We start from the raw sequence: 24,182 nt of genomic DNA, 5'->3' as shown, positions 1-24,182 counted from the left end.
AGAATTCAGGAAAAAAATAATTAAAAGGCAATCTGGAAGCCACAACTATGTAACAGAGACTACAATGTAAATTTGAGGTTTTAATGCAAGGGAATAAATACAATTTTACCTGCATCATCGAATATGTAGTTCAGAGTTTCATGACCTTACATATAGCACTTCTGAATTTACAAGAGTTTTTATACCCATTACATCATTTCATCTATACAACCACCCTCTGAGGTGAGCGACGAAGTTCTGAGGAAACCAGGGCTCAGGCGTTACATGAGGTCAGAAAGCTAACGAGCTAGAGCTGGGACTCCACCCAGGTTTCCTGACTCCAAGCCCAGCACTTAACCGTAAGATAAAAAGGTAATTAAGTTAGAAAAGGAAATCAGAGTAACAATTAACATGGAGAAATTCAAACTCAAGGAAAAAATTGATATTATCTCAGGGATATACAGATTATCCACCCAAACAGATGAAAATAATTCTGCAAGTGGAACTCAAATTTGCTTGGGAGATGATGATGATTTTCAACTCCTCATCTTTTCAGTTAAAAGCACAATTCAGAGCTATCTTTGGCTTACTGAAAAACTGTACCTCTTGGAAGCCAGAAGCAGAAAAGAAAGGAACTGCCATTCTGGACTGGTAGGTGTAAATGTAATCATGGCACTCTCTTATTTAAAATCCCTCCATGGGGCCCATTTGCCTTCAGAATCAAGTCTATGTTCTCTAGTTTTGCCTAAGAGGCACACCCTCCTGGCCCAGGCACAGCGAATACCCACATGCTTACCTTTTCTGCCTCCTCCTACTTCCACACAAACAGCAGAACAATGAAACCAGGTCCTGGCACAGTCCCACTACCAGGCAGGGCCCCTAAATCCTCCTCAAAAGTGCTCAAGGCAGACACCCCCAAATTATTTTAAGACACCAGAGGCAGCAGAGATAAAACATATACACCATCCCTGATCTAGCCACACTTACCTCACTCGCTTCATTTCTTACCACCACCCCCATCCTCTGCCCTGGCCATACTGACCACTTTCGAGTTCTCTATGTAGGCAATGGAGCCCTGGTGATGCAGTGGTTAAGAGCTTGGCTGCTAACCAGAAGGTCAGCAGTTCAAATCTACCAGTTGGTCTTTGGAAACCCTATGGGGCAGCTCTACGCTGTCCTATAGGGCCGCTATGAGTTGGGATTGACTCGACAGCAACAGGTATATAGACTATGGTCTATCTGCTGTCACAGCACACAGTGCTTTCCCTGCCAAAACACCTACTACTTGCCTGCCTAATTTCCCCTCACCTTCAAGAGCTCATGGGGCCTCGCCTCTAGGGAATCCCCCTGACCAGGATCTTCCACCCTCTCACACAGGTTGGGACCATCTCTAGGGTTTGCCACAGCATCCAGTACTGACATTATTACAGCATCTATCATGCTTAATGGTAATCATCTGGCTACCTGTCTGCCTCCTCCCTGGGTCTGGAGCTCCTTCAAACTGGAACCCTCTCTTTGAGGCCGAAGTCCCCACTGCCTAGAATAGCATCTGTCAGGGTAAGTAGTGAATGTGTGTTCAACCAATGAACAAGCAAGATCTATTTGTTTATTTAAAAAATTCTCTGGAGGGGAACACAAGAAACTAAATAGCAGATATCACCTGTTTTGGCAGAGGGAGACAGCTAGGGAATGGGGTCAAGAAGAGGTTTCACTATACACCTTTTTAAACTTAACAATTTTAAAGCAATATGAATGTATCACCTATTCAAAAGCCAAATTTTAAAAAATAACTGCTTGTGGGGTGGAAGTGACACAAACCTTAGGAGAGAGAATGCAACAGTGTTCATGTGGCAGAATGTAAGAAAAGCCAGGTGTGCTCAAGTAGGCCAGGACATGACTTAGACAGATGAGGGGCAACTCAAAAGTCCAATCCTGGTCATGTTAAAGCTCACAAATTAACCTGCTAGCACAATCTCCTCCCATAAAGGTTACAGCCCAGAGAACCCTATGGGACAGCTCTACTGTCATGTGGGGTCACTATGAATCAAAAATTGACTTGATGGCACCACCACCAATGGGCCTGGAATGTGGGGTACTACGCTGAGATGCAGGGAGTCCTCCAGTGTTCAAATATCACAACCAACGGCAGTAATATGACACAGGATGTGACTGAGGGCTGGGGAAATACGCTAAGGATAACAATATTTTGCTACAAACGCACTTAAGGAAAACAGTGAAGAATGTACCAGACCGTTCAAAAGAGACCAAGTATCTAAAACAAATGGTAACAAATTGTTATTTCCCCAAAAAACCGTATAGCCATATTCAATCAACACCAAAATATTTTTAAAAAGTTAAGTGTGTTAGTCATCTAGTGCTGCTATAGCAGAAATACCACAAGTAGATGGCTTTAACACAGAGAAATTTATTTTCTCACAGTAAAAGTCCAAATTCAGGGCACCAGCTCCAGGGGAAGGCTTTCTCTCTCTGTTGGCTCTAAGAGGAAGGGCCTTCTCATCAATCTTCCCCCGGACTAGGGGCTTCGCCACACAGGAACCCCGGGTCCAAAGGATGCACTCTGCTCCCGATGCTTCTTTCTTGGTGGTATGAGGTCCCCACTTTCTGCTTGCTTCCTTTTTCTTTTATCTCTTGTAAGATAAAAGGTGGTGCTGGCCACACTCCAGGGAAACTTCCTTTACACTGGATCAGGGATGTGACCTTAGTAAGGGTGTTACAATCCCACCCTAATCCTCTTTAAAATAAAATTACAATCACAAAATGGAGGACAACCACACAATACTGGGAATCATGGTCTAATCAAATTGACACATATTTTGGGGGGACACGATTCAATCCATGACATCAAGAAAATATTATTATCCAATCCTTCCAATTCAACACTTCAGCTCATAAGCAAACACTGTATAAATCAAATTTAAGTATAGGTTTTGCTAGTAAGAACGGAAGAGAAGGTAACAACCAACATGCGAAGTAAGCTTATTTGGGGGCATTCAAACAATAGAAGAATTAAAAATAAACGCCATATGAAAGACGTCAAAATTTCCAAGGAAGAAAGTTTGTAGATTTTTTAAAGTTATTATTTCTGCTTATCGTATCAGTAGAAAATGTCTTGCCCGAAATTTCTGAAATTTTTCAATGTTCAGTTAGTTTCACCGACGCAATATTTCACTCAAGCAATCTGTGAATGCAGGGAAAAACGTCTGTAAATACTTATAATCCCTAAGTGGGCTCCATAAGCTTTATTTGCATTCTTGGAAAACTATAAGAGGAAGGCTGGGCATCTGCAGAGAAAAATTCTGCATTCCCAACTTCCACATGGGAACCTGAGCTTCTCCAACGCGTGGTTAACACTTGCTCCGCACCTACGATGTACTACCAGTACAGACATAAGGTGAGCAAGAGTGGGTCCCCACGGGCTGGGAGCTCACGGTCTAGGAGGGAACCACCATCAGTGTGACAGGCGCTGTGAGACTGGCAAGAGCAAGGGGCTGTGCGAGCACACAGGAGAGAAGTTTCCATCCTGTCACTTGGAAGGGCACACCATGTGCAGCTGTGCCCTGTCTACACACAACCGGCCAAGGGGCCAGGGAGGCTACTGTCCCACCTGGGTGCCACTGGCTGTGTGTGCAAGGCTTCCCAGAGCAGGAGAACCTTTATTTACATCTTGAAGGTGACGTTCCCTATGCAACAAAGAAGGGGAAAGGAGGTAGTGAACCTAGCAGTTCCCAGGCACAAAACAGTGGGGCTTACTTAGGAAACTGGAAGTCAAGTTGCTCTCAGTCCCTGTGCCCTGTCAGATGGGGGAAGAGACCCAAGCAAGAAAGAGACAATGAGGAGCAACTTCACAGGAGCATGTGAATGTCATGTGGAAGAGTCTGGGCCTGATTCTACAGGCAATGGGATGGTGTTGGTAGGGAAGCGGAGTGGAGGACCTTAGGAGATCGGCAGGAGACGGTGAGGTTTCCATTTTAGCACCCTGCCAAAATGAATGAATATGAGGGCAGTGAGACAGGGAGAAAGGCCAGCAATGGACCTGGCCACCAGTTTCAAACATTTCCAAAGTTATCAAAGACATCAAGAGATCGTTTATTGTGGCCTTCATCATTAGACTGAAAAAAGTTAATTTCATGTATGTGAATAATTAGAAAAATCAGAAATAATCTTTCAACAGAACCTAAAAAATCAGTGCCATCAGGGTTAACTTTAAAGCAGCTTCTAGTCTGGCTGGCACAAGCATCAGTACTCACTATCGCTCAGACCATACTCTGAGTAACCGCATCTAAACTTTTGCAAACAAAATTGTTATGAAGACAAAGCAGGCTTTTCCTAAAGCTTTTCTTTTAAAAATATAGAACAAACTGTGCTAAAATTACCTCCTATAAACTATCAAAGTCCTACAATCACTGTAGCCTTACATGTAATCTGGTACTTCACATCAACATTTTAAATACACATGTACCTTTTTTTACCTAGCAAGTCTGCACCTAAGAATTTATTCTAAGGAAATAACCAGACATGTCCTCAAATATATATATGCTCAAGGATGTTCATCACTATGTCACTTTTGTGAGAACTGAATACTATGAAATACTATACCCATTGCCACTGAGTCGATTCCGACTCATAGCAACCCTACAGGACAGAGTAGAACTGCCCCATAGAGTTTCTAAGAAGCACCTGGTGGATTTGAACTGCTGAACTGCTGACCTTTTTAGTTAGCAGCCATAGCTCTTAACCACTACACCACCAGGGTTTCCACGAAATACTAGAGTTGGAATAGATCATACTATACCAACCAGTAGAACACAAAGCAATCATTAAAAAAGATGTGGCTTTAATCTCTCCATCTGTACTCCCTCTGCCTGACCATGGGGCACAAAAGCCCTGGCTCTGAGATGACATAAAAAATATAAATTACTCAAGAGTATTTAAATATAAGACATGGCTTTATTACTTGACATGGTAAGGCGTTCAGTTCATATGTGAGGTGTATAGTAACATGATCCTATTTTCAATTGGTGTTTTTTTTTTTTTTTTAATGGCATTGTAGATGTCTACATAGAAAAAAAAAAATCTGGAGGGACTCACACCAAATTTCTTAAGTGTTCATTATCTTTGGGTAGAGGGAATATAAGTAATCTTTGCTTCTTTATACTTTCCCAATGTTCTAAATTTTTGCAAATAGTTTATATTACTTATAAATCAAATACAGTCACTGAATATGTGTGTGCATGTAGTGTGTCTATGTGTGTGCGTGTGTTTAATTTTAGAATTAAAATGCTATGAAATCATAAGTTAGATTCTTAGAATAGGAAAATTTCTAAACAGTAACATTAAAGGAATTCACTAATATTAAAGGAATTCATAAATTTATAATCTTAATAAATTTCAAAATAGGCTTCCTTACCTTTTCCAGGACTAAGATTCTGGTCTATAAAGACCTTTAGTTCTCCATTGGCTTCAATTAGACCGGCCTGCAAAAAATAAATACTAGTTTATAGATACGGTATCTAAAAGAGCTACAAACTAAAGGTTGTTTATAAACCATCCTGGTCAAAGGGTTGAGGTAAAACAAGTTTTTAAAAAGGAAAAAAGGTCACCATCATGCAACTCCTTCAAAATGCAAATGTATTTCCCTTACAAAAAGGAACTTCTGAGAATCCCCTGATTTGAAGTATGAAGCCAAGGATAAATTAACGAGTACCACGAAGAGCCTGGCACGGTGTCAGCAGACTCTGTTGCTACGCTCAGTTTGGTAAATTATTTGGCTGACTATTATCAGTATGGAGCCCTGGTGGCGCAGTGGTTATGAGTTCAGCTGCTAACCAAAAAGGTCAGCAATTCAAATCCACCAGCCACTCCTCGGAAACCCTGTGGGGCAGTTCTACTCTGTTCTATAATGTGGCTATGAGTAGGAATCCACTCAACGGCAAAAATGCTTTTTCTCCCACCTCTATCACTCCTAGATGTTCGTTCTTTCTAGGGGCCAGGGGCAAGCAAAACACTACAGACCGAAGGTGCTTGACCTGGCATGAGCCCTTCAAGAACATTCCAGGAGGCAAAGTGAGCACTGCCACCTTCCATGTGTCCACAAGATCAAAGCTTTGAGAGTTAAAATGAAAGCATACCAAGCCAAATTGCTGATTACTGGAGTTTCTTCCTAAGAATGTGTGACCTAAACGTCAAACACGTTAAGAACGAATCTTTGCCAAATTTCGAAAACAGTCTCGTTTATCACAAAAATTCTGTTTCTTTTTCAAAACTTTTACTCTCTTGCTATTCTTCAGGAAAATATAAGTTCCCAGGGGACACTGATCGAAAGCCAGAGCCCGCCCACGTTCTGGGATGTAGCCTCAAATGTGTGGCCTCTGGGGGCTAAGTCCAAAGAGAACACACAGACGCAGTGGTTCACTTCAAGAATCACGTAGGGGTTGGGCGAGAAAGAGCACTTGTGAGTGATCTAATACATTCAAAAGCGCAGTGCCCAAACAATCCCTATTCTGAAACTCCCTCCGTGGCAGGCACTTCCCTTGGTAAGTCCTCCTGATAAGATTTTTAAGTGGGGAGCAAAATAAGCTTTCCAATAAGCATCTGGGGACACGTGATCAGGCAGGCACTAGCAAGGAAACTTGCATGTTACAATCTTTTGGTGCTCAGCCCAGACCCCCTGCCAGGATGCCTGGGCCTGGTAGGATGGATCAGAGACCCAGGCATGCGTAACAGGGAGCTCAAACAGGGCATCCAGTTTCCAAACGTGGGTCTTCAGAAACCATGTTCAGTTACCCAGATGAAGGCCTCCCATCACACTGGCCTCTGTAATGTTACGATCCAACGGGCTCTGGAATACCCAGAAACTAGAAGACACCTACGACTCACGTTAAGGGTAATTATGCAGCGGCCGCAAACCTTGGCCTAGAAGACTCCTCCAAATATCACTGCAGCACAGAGCTCAGCACATAGAGCACTCAGGCAGCATGTGCTTTGACAGCAAAGAGAAGGGTGATGGGGAACCTACATGGCTAGTCACTGTACATTGATGCCACGGATGGGGTCTCTGGATCGGTTAGTGCGCTCCGGTTATAATGCGAACTCTGCAGTTACTGGTCACGCAGGCACAGAGCTGGGTGGTTAAGGATGGGGCCAGGTCCAGGTCAAGTCTGAGTCCCAGCTTTAGCAATTACAGTTGTCCCTCAGTATCCATGGGGATTGGTTCCAGGACCCCTCGCAGGTACCAAAATCTACGTAATATCTGCATATAACCTAGGTAAATCCTCCCATATGCTGTATCTCTAGATTACTTATAATACCCAATACAATGGAAACACTACATAATTAGTCGTTATACTGTATTGCTTAGGGAATAATGACAAGGAAAAAAAAGGCTTTTTTGTTCCAAATATTTCTGATCCATGGTTGGCTGAATCCGCGGATGCAGAACCCGTGGATAAGGAGGGTCAACTGTACCAGCTGTGAGACCATAACCTCTCTAAGCCTCTTCCTAAACTGTAAACAGGGATTCTAATAGCACCCACCTCATCAGGTCTTTATGAGAATAACATCAAACAATACATGTAAAGCCTAGTACATAGTAAAGGATCAATAAACACTAGCTATTTAATTTTAACATTTGTGTCACTGTCATGGAGCCCTGGCGGGCAGTGGTTAAGAGCTCAGCTGCTAACCAAAAGGTCGGCAGTTCAAATCCACCAGCTGCTCCTTGGAAACCCTATGGGGCAGTTCTACTCTGTCCTATAGGGTCGCTATGAGTTGGAATTGACTTGATGGCAATGGGTTTGGCTTTTGGTTGCTGTCATCATCATCTAATCAAATACATTTTTACAAACTCACCATCACGACAGGAAAGACAGTTCAAATGGGTTAGTATCTGTCAGGTCCATCATCATCTCATCTGCTCAAGGTCAACTCCATGCAGGGGCCACAACGAAAACCCTACAGACAATCGATTGTTCCTAGTTACTCCCTATCACAGACCCAGTTTTGTTAACTCCATAGAAGTATCACCCTCTGAAATTATTTGTTTATTGATTTCTTTGTTTATTATCTGTATTTGCCACCACAGCGAACAAATGAATGGATGTAAAATCTGCATAGCTAGGGACTGGAGGTAGAAAAATGGCTTTTCACTAGTTGGTGCAACTGGAGCAAGTACTGGCTCCTCTCCCCCGGCAGCAGAAATGTGCTATTTTTAATGTGTGTAGAAGACACCGTAAGAATAGTATCTGTTTACTATATTAAGCCACTATCTCAATCAAACTAAGGACAAGCCTGGCCTTCTGGGGCCCTCTACTCCCCACCTCCCATCAAAACGAGGGAGAAAGAGGCAGGGGAATGCACTACAGTACAAATAAAACTCCACCTCAAGGGGCCCACTGCGATCCTGACTGCACTTTGAATGGTGTTCCACTGTGCGTAATTACCATTACGTTACTGCTCACAGTGATCAGTTTTTAATACATGTCAACGTAGACACTTCCCAGAATAATGTAAATCACCTCGTGTCAAAATGGCAATCTCCTGGTAGTGGGACAGAAGGCTTGGGCTTCTTCTACAAGTCCAGTGCTTACATACAGTATTTAGCTGTGTAATAGATTCCCATTTCTAAAGGTAAACAGCTAATTCACAAAGTGGCAATGGAGCTGCTGGAATGACTGGCTTTACTTTGAAGTTTCTCAATCTTGCTTGCTCCCATTATTTCTGCAGCCAATATTTGCAGTGGTAATGAAAATCAGCAATCACGATGAAATTCCAAGACCCAGGAAATCCAAAGTACCAGAGTATACACTCAAAAAAATCATTCTGGGAGTGGAATACTTTAATAAGAGCTTTATGGGAAGACATATGTTCAGCTTAGGAAAATATTAATAAAATTAATTTGTGATCTCCAAGGCTGCATCAGATCCTAGGGGGAGTGCTGCAGACCCTGGCTTTGGCTGCCTGGTACATCCCCACTCCTTCTGGGAAGTGCTTCTCCCCTCCCTCCATTTCAGCCACCTGGTTCTTGCAGTAGCTGCCAACTTAGTTAATTGGCCCTGAAGTGGGCCAGAACACAGCCCTTCATGACAAATTCTGAAATTGGGATGAAGAGCCCAGTCTTTCTTTTCAAGCCTCAATTTTTTATATAAAGCTCAGGAGTAATTAGAAAACATATGGAACAGGAAATAAAAGAAGCCAGTTGGTAAAGAGAGAAAAAGAATGACGCAAAACTGCATACAAGTACCCTAACTAGAGGTAGAACATCTATGGTTCCAGTTATAACCGAAAACATGCATCATTTTTGTCCCTGGATTCCAGGAATATCCTTAAAATAAACCCCTCTTACTTATTCTGGTTAGAATTATGTTTCTATGCTTTGTAGTCAAAAAAAACCTAACAGGAAAGCTGGCCTGGAATTTCAAAATCTGCAACCATAGTCTACTAATTCCATGAACCACATGGTTATCAAGTCAAGGCTTGATCCCTAATAACCACCTATAGTTCATGTTTCTCATTCATGTTTCTGTGTTCTCCAGGGAGAACCCATTAATGCACGGGTAGCCATGACATAAGGTAAAAATGACATTTTCAAAGCAGAGTTTCTTGACAGTGGCACTATTGACATTAAAAAGGGTAATTCTTTGTTGTGAGGAGCTGTCCTTCATTATAGCATGTTTAGCAGCATCCCTGGCCTCTACTCACTACATTCCAGTATGATACCCCCTTCCCAGTTATAACCAAAAATATCTCCAGACATTTGCCCTAAGAAGGGAAAAAAAAAATCACCCCTGGTTGAGGATCACTAATTTAAATGCATGACTTCTGAGACTATACTGCCTCTAAAAGAAAAAAATCCTTTCTCTAAAGCTTCCTGAATAAGTAAATACACACCCGACAACATTCACTATTCTAATTTTCAGTTAAGAACGTTAGAAGTAGATGGCCAAGATGGCAGCTTAGATACACCACACCGTCCCTCTACAGCAAAAACCCAGTAAACCAACTGAACAGACACAGATGACAATCCTGGAACCCTGAGCATCAAATGGAAGGATAAAGATTAGATTGAACATCAGTTGGAAAAAGAAACCAAACAAAAACAGTGAACAAGGAGAGATACAAATAGGAAGTAGCCTGCAACTCAGCTTGGCATGGCACGGCCATCTTGAGACAAAGCGAACAGTGATCCCAGGTGAGGAGCAACTTCACTGAATCCCCAAGAGGAGACAAACTGTGTAGACATACCCAGAGTGAAGCAAAGTGAACAGAACATGAAATGGATCTAAGGGGGGAAAGTACAGGAAGGAGGATGACAGTTCCAGCATTCTAGCATTCCTGGAGCCTACAGAACAGGGAGGGAGCCAGAATCCAGAAACAGGACTACTCACCAGTGGCAGTCCCTGACCATTAGGGTGGGTGGCACATAGTGTCAGTATGAGATCCCCCACTGGACGCAACACTGAGCAGCTCCCCCTTTTACTTCATCAGGACCAGGCGTCAAATGCTAGCTGTAGCCAACAGAAAGTACCCAGTGATCCAAGCCTGGTGAACAGAGGAGCATAGTCCCTCATCTCCCACCAAACCCTCCTGGTGATTAGCAGTATGAATGCCCCCTATCCTCGTCACCCCACCTGCCAAGACACCATGGTACAAGCTCTCCCCTACCCCCCGCCCACTCAGCAAGGGGCAGTGAGCACTTCTGTGCCACCAGTCACCGATCACACCCCCATCCGCTGCCCAACTCAACCAGCAGTGAACATGCCCAAGCCACCAGTAACCTTCCACACCCACCATTGTGCACTCCCATGCAGGTGAACCAGAGGTAGGTGGTAAGCACTCCCTTGCTGCCAGACAAGCTAAGGAGCAGAGCACATCCACCCCGCTTGCCCGATATACCAAAATAAAATAAAACAGAAATGAGGACAAAACAAACATACAATCAATAAACAAATATATAAATAAATAAAATAATACCTTATTGGCTTGGAGACAACAAAGAATAACAAATCATATTAAAAAAAAAAAAACAACACAGGATAAGATGGCTCAAACAAGTGAGCAAAATAAAGGGAAAGAAATCTTTCCAGAAGAAGAAACATAACAGAACAACCTGAGAAGAAATTTAAAAGATTTATATTTAGGATCCTCAAAGAGATCAAGGAGAACACAGGAAAAAAATCCTAGAAGAATTCAGGAAAACAATACAAGAACAATATGATAGTCTCAAGAGACAATTAGAAACCATGCCAAAACAACTAGAAATTCAGGAGATTAATAAAATATCAGAAATAGATAACTCAATGAAAGGACACAGAAATTGAATTAAATCAACAGAAGAAAGAATCAGCAAAACAGAAAGCAAATCCCTTGATCCTAGTTTGTCTGAGAAACTATCAGAAAAAAGAATGAAGAACATCTAAGCGTTATGTTGGACTCTATCAAGAAGAATAATTTACTCGTAATAGCAATTCTAGAAGAGAAGGGAAAAAAGTACATAGAAAAATTTTGAAGACATATTAGCTGAAAACTTCCCAAGTATCATGAAAGACAAGAAGGTTACCATTCAAGAAGTTCAACAAACTCATACAGGATAAAAAAAAAAACAAAAGCCAAACCCATTGCCGTCAAGTGATTCCAACTCATAGTGACCTTATAGGACAAAGTAGAACTGCTGCATAGGGTTCCCAAGGAGTGGCTGGTTGATTCAAACTGCTGACCTTTTGGTTAGCAGACAGGATCTTAATCAGTATGCCACCAGGGCTCTGCACAAAATAGAACCCCTGCAAAAAAATCACCAAGATATATCATAATTGCCCCCACATGTCTGTCAGTTTGTCGTACTGTGGGGGCTTGCGTGTTGCTGTGATGCTGGAAGCTATGCCACCAGTATTCAGATCCAGCAGGGTCATTCATGGAGGACAGGTTTCAGCTAAGCTTCCAGACTAAGACAACTAAGACTAAACGTGAAGCAACAGAAGACTTTTATCAGCTGCTACAGTCTGAAATCGACCCAACGCACAATCAAGATGTATTGATAATTACTGGCGATTGGAACGTCAAAGTTGGAAACAAGAAGGATCAGTAGTTGGAAAATATGGCCTTGGTGACAGAAACTATGCCGCAGACCAAATGATAGAATTTTGCAAGACCAATGACTTCTCCATTGCAAATACCTTCTTTCACCAACATAAATACCGACTATACACATGGACCTCGCCAGATGGAACACACAGAAATCAAACTGACTACTTCTGTGGAAAGAGACTATAGAAAAGCTCAATATTATCAGTCAAAACAAGGCCAGGGCCCACTGTGGAACAGACCATCAATTGCTCATATGCAAGTTCCAACTGAAACTGAAGAAAATCACAGAAAGTCCATGAGAGCCAAAATATGACCTTGACTACATCCCACTTGAATTTAGAGACCACCTCAAGAATAGATTTGATGCACTGAACACTAGTGACTGCAGACCAGACGAGTTGTGGAATGACATCAAGGACATCATCTATGAAGAAAGCAAGAGGTCACTGAAAAGACAGGAAAGAAAGAAAAGACCAAGATGGATGTTGGAGGAGACTCTGAAACTTGCTCTCAAATGCTGAGCAGCTAAAGCAAAAGGAAGAATTGATGAAGGAAAAGAACTGAACAGAAGATTTCAAAGGGCAGCTTGAAAAGACAAAGTAAAGTGTTATAATGACATGTGCAAAGAGCTGGAGATAGAAAACCAAAAGGGAAGAACACACTCAGTGTTTCTCAAGCTGAAAGAAGTGAAGAAAAAATTCAAGCCTCAAGTTGCAGGAGTGAAGGATTCTATGGGGAAGATATTAAACGACACAGGAAGCATCAAAAGAAGATGGAAGGAATAGAGTCATTATATGAAATATAATTAGTCGATGTTCCACCATTTCAAGAGGTAGCATATGATTGGGAACCAATGGTACTGAAGAAGTCCAAACAGCTCTGAAGGCACTGGTGAAAAACAAGGCTTCAGGAATTGATGGAATATCAATTGAGATATTTAAACAAACAGAAGCAGCACTGGAAGTGCTCACTCATCTATGCCAAGAAACATGGAAGACAGCTTCCTGGCCAACTGACTGGAAGAGATCCATATTTGTGCCTATTCCCAAGAAAGGTGATCCAACTGAATGTGGAAATGATAGAACAATATCATTAATATCACATGCAAGCAAAATTTTGCTGAAGGTCATTCAAAAATGGCTGCAGCAGTATATCAACAGGGAACTGCCAGAAATTCAGGCCAGTTTCAGAAGAGGATGTGGAACCAGGGATATCATTGCTGATGTCAGATGGATCCTGGCTGAAAGCAGAGAATACCAGAAGGATGTTTACGTGTGTTTTATTGACTGTGCAAAGGCATTTGACTGTGTGGATCACAACAAATTATGGATAACATTGCAAAGAACGGGAATTCCAGAACACTTAACTGTGCTCATGAGGAACCTTTACATAGATCAAGAGGCAGTTGTTCCGACAGAACAAGGGGATACTAATTGGTTTAAAGTCAGAAAAGGTGTGGGTCAGGGTTATATCATTTCACCATACCTATTCAATCTTTTTTATTCAATCTGTATGCTGAGGAAATAATACGAGAAGCTGGACTATATGAAGAAGAACGAGGCATCAGGATTGGAGGAAGACTCATTAACAACCTGCGTTATGCAGAAGACACAACCTTGCTTGGTGAAAGTGAAAAGGAATTGAAGCACGTACTGATGAAGATCAAAGACCGTAGCCTTCAGTATGGACTGCACCTCAACATAAAGAAAATAAAAATCCTCACAACTGGACCAATGAGCAACATCATAATAAACGGAGAAAAGATTGAAGTTGTCAAGGATTTCATTTTACTTGGATCCACAATCAACAGCCATGGAAGCAGCAGTCAAGAAATCAAGAGACGCATTCCACTGGGTAAATCTGCTGCTGCTGAAGAGCAAAGATGTCACCTTGAAGACTAAGGTGCCCCTGACCCAAGCCATGGTATTTTCAATCGCGTCATATGCATGTGAAAGCTGGACAATGAATAAGGAAGGCGGAAGAAGAACTGATGCCTTTGAACTGTGGAGCTGGCGAAGAATATTGAATATACCACAGACTGCCAAAAGAACGAACAAATCTGTCTTAGAAGTACCTCCAGAATGTTCCTTAGAAACAAGGATGGCGAGACTGCATCTTACATACTTTGGACATGCTGTCAGGAGGAATCAGTCCCTGGAGAAGGACATCATGCTTGGCAAAGTACAGGGTCAACGAGGTGGACTGACACAGTGGCTGCAATAACGAACTCAAGCGTAACAACGATTGTAAGGATGGCTCAGGACTGGGCAGTGTTTCGTTCTGTTGTGCACAGGGTCGCTATGAGTCGGAACTGACTCGACAGCACCTAACAACAACAATAACAAATCATAATCAAGCTTTCTGAAACCAAAGACAGAATGAATTCTGGAAGTAGCTCATGGAAAATGAAATATCACTTACAAAGATTCACCAATAAGACTAAATGCTGATTTCTCATATGAAACCATGCAGACAAGAAAGCAATAGGATGATGTATATAAAATCCTGAAGGAAAAGAATTGCCAACCAAGAATCACATATCCAGGAAAACTGTCTTTCGAAACAACGGCAAAACTAAGACATTCCTAGATAAACAGAAACTAAGGGAATCTGTGAAACCAGACCAGCCTTATAATAAATATTAAAGGGAGTCCTCTGATAGAGAATCAAGGACATCAGACAACAACCTCCTGAGATAAAGACACACCTAGATACCAATCTAGATAAAGATGTCACAATAGAAAAATAAAGCTAAAACACTGACTACAGGGAACCAGAGGAATTAAGCTGTAAATGACAACTTCGAAATAAAAATGGAGAATAAAAGATGCAGTTTTAGAACTTTCATATGGTGAAGTCAAAACAATTTCAAGGTAAACTTCAGATTAACCACAAAGTAATAAATCTACTCACCAAAAAAACAAGAAATCCAAAAAGACTAACAGAAAAAAAAAAAAAAAAACAGTAGCAACTGACAGGGAAAAAAAATCCATATACAAAAAGAGCCCAGCATAGAAAATTAAGAGGAACACAGAAACCATTAACACCACACACAAAAAAAAAGTATAACAAAACGACAGCAATGAATCCACACCAATCGTCAATCACACTGAATGTAAATAGATTAAATGTACTAGTCAAGAGACAGAGTCGCAAAACATATAAAAAAAAAAAAACATTATCCATCAATATGTTGCCTACAAGTGACACATCTTAGAGACAAAGACATAGACAAGTTAAAACTCAAAGGATGGAAAAAAAAATATCAAACAAACAGTATTCAAAAAAGAGTAGAAGTAGCAATAATAATTTCAGATGAAGTAGAGTTTAAGTCAAAATCCATTGTAAAAGACAAAGAAAGGCATTCTATAATGATTAAAGGGGTCAATCCACCAAGAAGACATAATAATAAATATTATTATTTATTATGTTAAATGACAGAGCTTGAAAACACAAAACAAACTCTAACAGAACTGAAAAAACAAATAGTCCTACAATAATAGTAGGACACTTTAACATACCACTTTCAATGTTGGACAGAACAATGAAAAAGAAACTCAATAAAGATACAGAAGATCTAAATAACACAATCAACCAACTTGACCCCATAGACATGTACAGAACACACCACCCAAGAGCAGCACGGTACACATTCTCCTCCAACACACATGGATCATTCTCCAAAACAGACCATATTCTAGGCCACAGAGCAACTCTCAGTATATTCAAAAACACTGGCATAATTCAAAGCATCTTCTCTGATCATTAATAGTATAAAACTAGAAATCAATACCAGAAAAAGCAAAGGAAAAAAAATTGAATACATAGAAACTGAGTAATACCTTACTTAAAAACTACTGGCTCGTAGAAGAAATTAAAAATTAATTTAAAAATCCTCAGAATCAAAACTGGACAAATGGACATGGGGAACCCAGGGTGGAAAAGGGGAGGTTGCTGACATACTGTGATCAATGTCACAGAACAATGTGTGCATATATTTTTAAATGAGAAACTAATATTTTAAATGAGAAATTAATTTTTACCTAAAGCACATTAAAAAAAAAAAAAAAAACTTCTTAGAATCAAATGAGTATGAAGACACAACATACCAAAACCTCTGGGACACAGCAAAAGCAGTGTTTAGAGGAAAATTTATAGTGATAAATTCATATATCAAAAAAAAAAAGGATCCAAAATCCATAACTTAACCCCAAAACCTGAACAAATAGAAAAGGAACAGCAAAAGAAGTCCAAAGTCAACAGGAGAAAGGAAATACCAAAAATCAAAGCAGAAATAAATGAAATAGAAAAACAATAAAAACAATCAACAAAACTAGAAGTTTGTTCTTTGAAAAGATCAATGAAATTGATAAACTACTGTCCAAATTTACAAAGGAAAAAAATGAGAAGATGCAAATAACCAACATAAGAAATAAGCAATATTACAACAGAACCAAACAAGATAAAGAGAATTATTACAGTATATTATGAAAAACTGCACTCTAACAAAGTTGAAAACCTAGAAGAACTAGACAAAGTTCTAAAAACACACTACCAAAACTATCACAAAGAGGGGGAGAAAACCTAAACAGACAATAACAAAAAAAGAAATTGAAGGTGTTCTTAAAAAAAAAAAACTCCCGTCACAAAAAGGCCCCAGGCCAGATGGGTTCAAGGCAGAGTTCTACCAAATAGAGAAAAGTTGACATCAATTCTACTCAAACTATTTTAGAACACAGAAAAGGAAAGAATCTTCCTTAACTAATTTTATGAAGCCAGCATAACCCTGATACCAAAGCCAGGCAAAGATACAACAAAAAAGGGAAATTACAGGCTAATATTCCTCATGAACACAGATGCAAAAATTTTCAACAAAATTCTTGCCAAATGAATACAACAGCATATCAAAAAAATAATACATCACTATCAGGTGGGATTCATACCAGGGATACAAGGATGGTTCAACATGAGAAAATCAATCCACCACGTAAATAAAACAAACTTGTAAAAAAAGAACCACATGAAATTATCAATCAACGCCAAAAAGGCATTTGACCAAGTCCAACACTCAGTCTTGATAAAAACTCAGCAAAATAGGAATAGAAGTAAAATTCCTTGAAATAATAGAGTGCATTTATACAAAACCAACAGCCAACATCATTCTAAATGGAGAGAGACTGAAAGCCTCCCCCATTTAAACTGGGAACCAGACAAGGATGCCCTTTATCACCACTTATTTCAATATCATGCTGGAAGTCCTAGCTAGAACAACAAGGTAAGAAAAAGATATAAAGGGCATCCAAATTGGTAAAGAAGAGGTAAAACTATGCCTATTTGCAGATGATATGATCTTATACACAGAAAATCCCAAAGTATCCACAAGAAAGCTACTGGAACTAATAGAAGATTTCAGCAAAGCTGCAAGATACAAGATTAACATACGAAAATCAGTTGGATTCCTCTTCACCAAAAAAGAGAACGTTGAAAAGGAAATCACCAGATCAATATCACTCACAATAGTCCACAAGATGATAAAGTACTTAGGAATAAAACTAACCAGGGACATAAAAGACCTTAACAACAACAACAACAACAAAAACTACAAAACACTACTGCAAGAAAAAAAAAAAAAAAAAAAACCACTGCCGTCGAGTCAATTCCGACTCATAGCGACTACTCCACAGAGTTTCCAAGGAGCGCCTGGAAACTTTTTTTTTTTTTGTAGGTCAAAAGAGACCTACAAAAGTGGAAAAACATACCATGTTCATGGATAGAAAGACTCAACATTGTGAAAATGTCAATTCTACCCAAAGCGATCTACAGATACAATGCAATCTTGATCCAATTCCAATGACATTTTTTAATGATATGGAGAAACAAATCATCAACTTTATATGGAAAGGGAAGAGGCCCCAGACAAATAAAGCATTACTGAAGAACAAATTGGGAGGCCTCAAACTACCTGATTTTAGAATCTATAATACAGCCACGATAGCGAAACAGCCTGGTACTGGTACTAGATACATAAACCAATGAAACAGAATTGAGAACCCACATGTAAATCCATTCATCTATGATCAGTTGATATTTGACAAAGGGCCAAAGTCCATTAAATGGGGAAAAGACAGCCTCTTTAACAAATGGTGCTGGCATAATTGGATGTCCATCTGTAAAAAATGAAACAAGAGCCATACCTCGCACCATGCACAAAAGCTAACTCAAAATGGATCAAAGACCTAAATATAAAACCTAAAATGATAAAGACCATGGTGAGAAAAAAAAAGGAACAATACTAGGGGTCCTAATACATAACATAAAAGTATACAAATCATAACTAACAATGCACAAACACCTGAAGAAAACTAGATAACTGCGAGTTCCTAAAAATTAAACACTTACGTTCATCAAGTTCACCAAACGGGTTGAAAAGAGAATCTACAGACAGGGAAAAAATTTTTGGCTACAACATATCCGACATGCATCTAATCTCTAAAAACTATAGAATACTTTAACACTTCAATAGCAAAAAGACAAATAATCCAACTGAAAAATGGGCAAAGGAAATGAACAGACACTTCACCAAAGAAGACATTCAGGCAGCCAATGGACAGATGAGGAAACGCTCACACGATCATTAGCCATTAAACCCGTTGCCGTTGAGTCAATTCCGACTCATAGCGACCCTATGGGACAGAGAAGAAGTGCCCCAGAGAGTTTCCAAGGAGCACCTGGTGGATTCAAACTCCTGACCTTTTGGTTAGCAATTTTAGCTCTTAACCACTTCACCACCAGGGTTTTCATTTAGACAAATGAAAACCGAAACTACAATGAGATACCATCTCATTCTCACAATACTGACACTAATCCAAAACACACAAAATAACAAATTTTGGAGAGCCTGCAGGGAGATTGGGACTCTTACACACTGCCGGTGGGAATGCAAAATGATACAACCATTTAAAATGCTAGAAATAGAAATACCATATGATCCAGCAATCCCACTCCTAGGAATATGCCCTAGAGAAATGAGAGCCATCACACGAATATACATATGCACACCGGAGTTCACTGAGGCACTATTCACAATAGCAAAAAGATAGAAACAATCTAAATGCCATTAACAAATGAATGGATAAACAAATTATGGTACTTATACACAACGAATACTAGGCAACAATACAGAACAATGATGAATCCACAAAACAACTTACAACATGGACGAACCTGGAGGTTATTATGTAAGTAAAATAAGTCAGTCACAAAAGGACAAATATTGTATGAGTCCGCTATTTTAAAAAGTTAAAAAAAAAAAAAAAGATTTACACACAGAAAAAAATATTCTTTGATGGTTACAAGGGTGGGGAGGGGAGAAGGAAGGGAAATCACTAACCAGATAGTACACTAGTGCCAACTTCGGTGAAGGGAAAGACAACATATAATACAGGGAAGACAGAACGACTGAACCAAAGAAGTTTCCTAGACACACCCAAACACCTTGAGGGACCGAGCAGCTGTGGCTGTGGATCACGGTCTCAGGGGACATCAAGGACAATTAGCATAACATAGTTCATAAAAAAAATGTTCTACATTCCACCTTGGTGAGTAGCATCTAGGGTCTTAAAAGCTTGCAAGCAGCCATCTAAGATACATCTATTGGTCCCATCCCATCAGGAGCAAAGGAGAAAGAAGAAAACCAAAGACACAAGGAAAATATTAGCCCAAAGGACTAAAGGTTCACATAAACCTAGACGGCACCCGGCTACCAACACCTACTGCTCTGACACGGATCAGAACAGAGAGTCCCAGACAGAACAGGAGAAAAATGTAGAACAGAATTCAAATTCACAAAAACAAGGCCAGACTTACTGGTCTGACAGAGATGGAGGAACCTCTGAGACTACAGCCCCTGGACACTTGGCTAACTCACAACTGAAACCATTCCCAAAGCCCACTTTCAAACAAAGATTAGGCAGGCCTATAAAACAAAAAATAACACACATGAGAAACATCCTTCTTAGTTCAACCAAGCATATGAGATCAAATGGGCAACTCCTGTTCAAAAGCAAGATGAGAAGGCAGGAAAGGACAGGAACTGGACGAGTGGATGCAGGGAACCCAGGGTAGAAAGAGGGAATATGCTGTCAGATTGTGGAGATTGCAACCAATATCACAAAACAGTATGTGTACAGATTTTTGAATGAGAAATTAACTTGAGCTGTAAACTTTTACCTAAAGCACAATAAAATAAAAAGAATCATACAACCAACTCAATCGATGAAGAAAAGGCATCTGATAAACTCCAACACCCTTCCTGATAAAAACTCTCAGCAAAATAGGAATAGAAGGGAAATTCCTCAACATAATTAAGGGAATATATACAAAATCAACAGCCAACATTACTCTCAACTTGAAGAGAGAGTAAAAGCAAGCATTCCGCTTGACAATAAGACAAGGATGCCCATTATCACCACTCTTACCCAACATTGTACTAGAATTCTAGCCAGAGTGATAAGACAAGAAAGGGAAAAAAGAGCATCCAAATTGGTAAGAAAGAAGTAAAACTATCCCTATTTGCAGATAACATGATTTGATACATAGAAAAGCCCACAGATCTCATAAGAAAGTTACTGGTACTAACAGAAGGGTTCAGCAAAGTGGCAGACTACAAGATCAACATGCAAAAATCAGTTGGATTCCTCTACACTAACAAGGAGAACTCCGGAAAGGATATCAAGAAAACAATACCATTTACAATATCCCACAAAGGATAAAATACCTAGGAATAAGTCTAACCAGAGACCTAAAAGACTTATACAAGAAAACTACAAAATGCTACTGCAAGAAACTAAAAGAGATCTACATAAATGGAACAACATACCATGTGGATGGATCGGAAGACTTAACATTGCAAAAAAGTCAATAACCACCCAAAACGATCTATAAATATAATGCCGTCCTGACCCAAATCGCAACAACCTTCTTAAATGAATTGGAAAAACTAATCTTCAACTTTATATGGAAAGGAAAAAGGTCTCGAAAAACTAAGCATGAAGAAGCACAAAGTAGGATGTCTCACACTTCACAACCTGAGGACTTACTATACAGCCACAGCAGTCAAAACAGCCTGGTACTGGTACAACGACAGACACATAGATCAGTGCAACAGAACTGAGAACCCAGAAATAAGTCTATCCAGCTAGGGACACCTGATCTTCAACAAAGAGTCAAAGATCATTAAGTAGAGAAGAGATAGTCTTTTTAACAAATGGTGCTGGCACAACTGGACACCCATTTGCAGAAAAATGAAACAGGATCTGTATCTCACCCCTACACAAAAACTAACTTGAAATGGATCAAAGACCTAAATGTTAAATCTAAAACAATAACGTTCATGGAAGATAACACAGGGACAAAGCTAGGGGTCCTAATTTATGGCATAAATACACTACCCAACGTAACTAAAAATGAACAAACAACAGAGGATAAACCAAATAACAGGGGCTTTATCAAAAGAGTCAAAAGAGAACCTACAGACTGGGAAAAAAATGTTTGACTACAACATATCCAACAAGGGTCTAATCTCGAAAATACACAGAGAACTTCAAAAACAAAAAGACAAGTAATCCAATCAAAATATGGGCAAAGGACATGAACAGATGCTTCACCAAAAAGGACAATGTTCAGGTGGCCAACACATGAAGAGATGCTCGTGATCATTAGCCATTAAAACTCACTGCCATCGAGTTGAATTCTGACTCATAGTGACTCTATAAGACAGAGAACTTCCCCACAGGGTTTCCAAGGCTGTAATCTTTACAGAAGCAGACTGCCACATCTTTCTCACACGGAGTGGATAGTGGATTTGAACCCGAATCAGTAACCAGCCAAGCACTTAACCACTGTGTCACCAGGGCTCTTCATAAGCCATTAACAGATGCAAATCAAAACTACAGTGAGATACCACCTCGGCCCTGTAAAAACGGCATTGATCAAAAAACAGAAAACAAATGCTGATGAAGTTGTAGGGAGACAGGAGCGCATACATTGCTGGTGGGATTGGAAAATGGTACAACCAGTATGGAAGACTACCGTCTTCCTCAAAAAGCTAGAAATAGAAATACCACATGATCTAGCAATTTCTCTCCTAGGTATATATCCCAGAGAAATAAGAGCAATTACACAAACAGACAAAAGCACAGTCATGTTCATTGCAGCATTATTCAAAAGAGCAAAAAATTGGGAACAACCTAAGTGTCCATCAACAGATGAATGGATAAACAAAATGTGGTACATACATACAATGGATACTATGCAACAATAAAGAATAATGATGAGTCCACAAAACATAACATGGATATATCTGGAGGACACTATGCTGAGTGGAAAGTCAATCACTAAAAGACAAATATTATACGATACCACTGATTAGGTTCACACACAGAAGGCAACATTCTTTTGATGGATACCAAGGATGGGAGGGAGAGGAAGGGAGAATCACCTATTAGATAGTACTACTACTACTATGCATTGCCATTGAGTCGATTCAACTCATAGCGACCCTAGAGGACAGAAAAGAACTGCCTCATAGGGTTTTCAAGGAATGGCTGGTGGATTCGAACTGCTGACCTTTTGGTTAGCAGCCAGAGCAACAGACAAGTGTTAATTCTGGTGAAAGGAAAGACAATACAGAATATGTGCGAAGTCAGCACAATGTGACCAAGGTAAATGAAGACACCGAGAGGTACACAAGAATAAAGTATAAAACTATAGTAAATGTTATATACCACTCTGCAACAACAGTAATAACCACCAAAAATTTGTGAGTAGTTATATAGGTAGATGTGTATGCCATATAGATGTAAGAAGGTATATGGGAGTACATGTGCGTGCACATGTAGGTAGAGCTGTGAGCATCTGTATATGTGTAACTGTACATGCTACATATATATTCATATATACAATAGAGCACATGTGGGCACAGTTATGGAAATTTATTAGACACTTTCAAACACCTTGTGGTACTAACCTACTAGGCTTGAAGGCTAAGGACTATAGTCTTGGGGGACATCTAGGTGAATTGGCATAACAGTTCATAAAGATAATGTTTTATATCCTAGTTTGGTGAGTAGCATCTGGGGTTTTAAAAACTTGCGAGCAGCCACGTAAGACACAACTATTGGTTTTTTCCCATCTGGAGCAAAGGAGAGTGACAGAAACCGAAGACTCAAGGAAGCAATTAGTCCACAGGACAAAAGGCCCACATAAACCATGGCTTCCTCTGAGACCATAAGAACTAGACGGTGCCCAGCTACCACTAACGACTGCTCTAACCAGGGACACAATAGAAGGTCCCAGTTAGAATGGGAGAAAACTGTAAAACAAAACTCAAATTCATTAACAAAAAAAAAAAAAGATCAGACTTACTGGACTGACAAGAGACTGGAGGAACCCCCGAACCTACTGCCCTAAGACACCCTTTCAGCCTGGAACTGAAGCCACTCCTGGAGGTCACCTTTCAGCCAAATAATAGACAGGGCTATAAAATAGTGAAGAATGTGCTCCTTAGAACAGGCAACATTTGCCCAAAAGCAAAGATAAGAAGGCAAGAAGGGGTGGGGCAATTTGAAGAATGGAAACAAGGTACGCAGGGTAGAAATGAGGAGAGTGCTGACACATTGCGGGGATACCAACCAATGTCATGGAACAAATTGTGTAGAAACTGCTGAATGAGAAACTAATTTGCTGTGTAAACTTTCACCTAAAACACAATAAAGTGTTCCAAACACAATAAAGTGTTCCAAAAAGAAAAGAACAAGGCCTAGGAAGACAGGAAATTTGATTTAAAAGAAAATCAAGTAGTAGTTGGTTACTGTGGCTACTTTTTAAAGTCTATCTCCACAAGGTAGGTAGTTACTAGTTCACCCCATAGAGAATTTTATAAGCAGAGAAAAGTGTCTCTATTTCATAACACAATGTGTCAATATCACAAAGGAAATGCAGGCTCTCGTTTCCATAAAGGAAGTTAGAAAATAAAAATACTATCTAGAATCCTTTTGTTCACAGATAAGCTGAAGAATAGCAATGTAAAAATTTTCTACAAACCA

At 40.0% G+C, this 24,182-nt stretch overlaps 1 protein-coding gene across 1 annotated transcript in view; it reads right to left on the bottom strand.

Annotated features, from left to right (window-relative positions):
• TFDP1 (transcription factor Dp-1) overlaps positions 1 to 24,182 on the bottom strand; it is a 123,177-nt gene that overhangs the window by 60,041 nt on the left and 38,954 nt on the right. Inside the window, exon 3 of the mRNA XM_049856239.1 lies at positions 5,408 to 5,474. Coding sequence (XP_049712196.1) covers positions 5,408 to 5,474 — 67 coding nt within the window. The remainder of the gene's footprint in view (positions 1 to 5,407; positions 5,475 to 24,182) is intronic.

This window comes from Elephas maximus, chromosome 17, assembly GCF_024166365.1.
Source record: "Elephas maximus indicus isolate mEleMax1 chromosome 17, mEleMax1 primary haplotype, whole genome shotgun sequence".
NCBI lineage: Eukaryota > Metazoa > Chordata > Mammalia > Proboscidea > Elephantidae > Elephas > Elephas maximus.
This window is presented reverse-complemented; position numbering and strand designations above follow the sequence as displayed.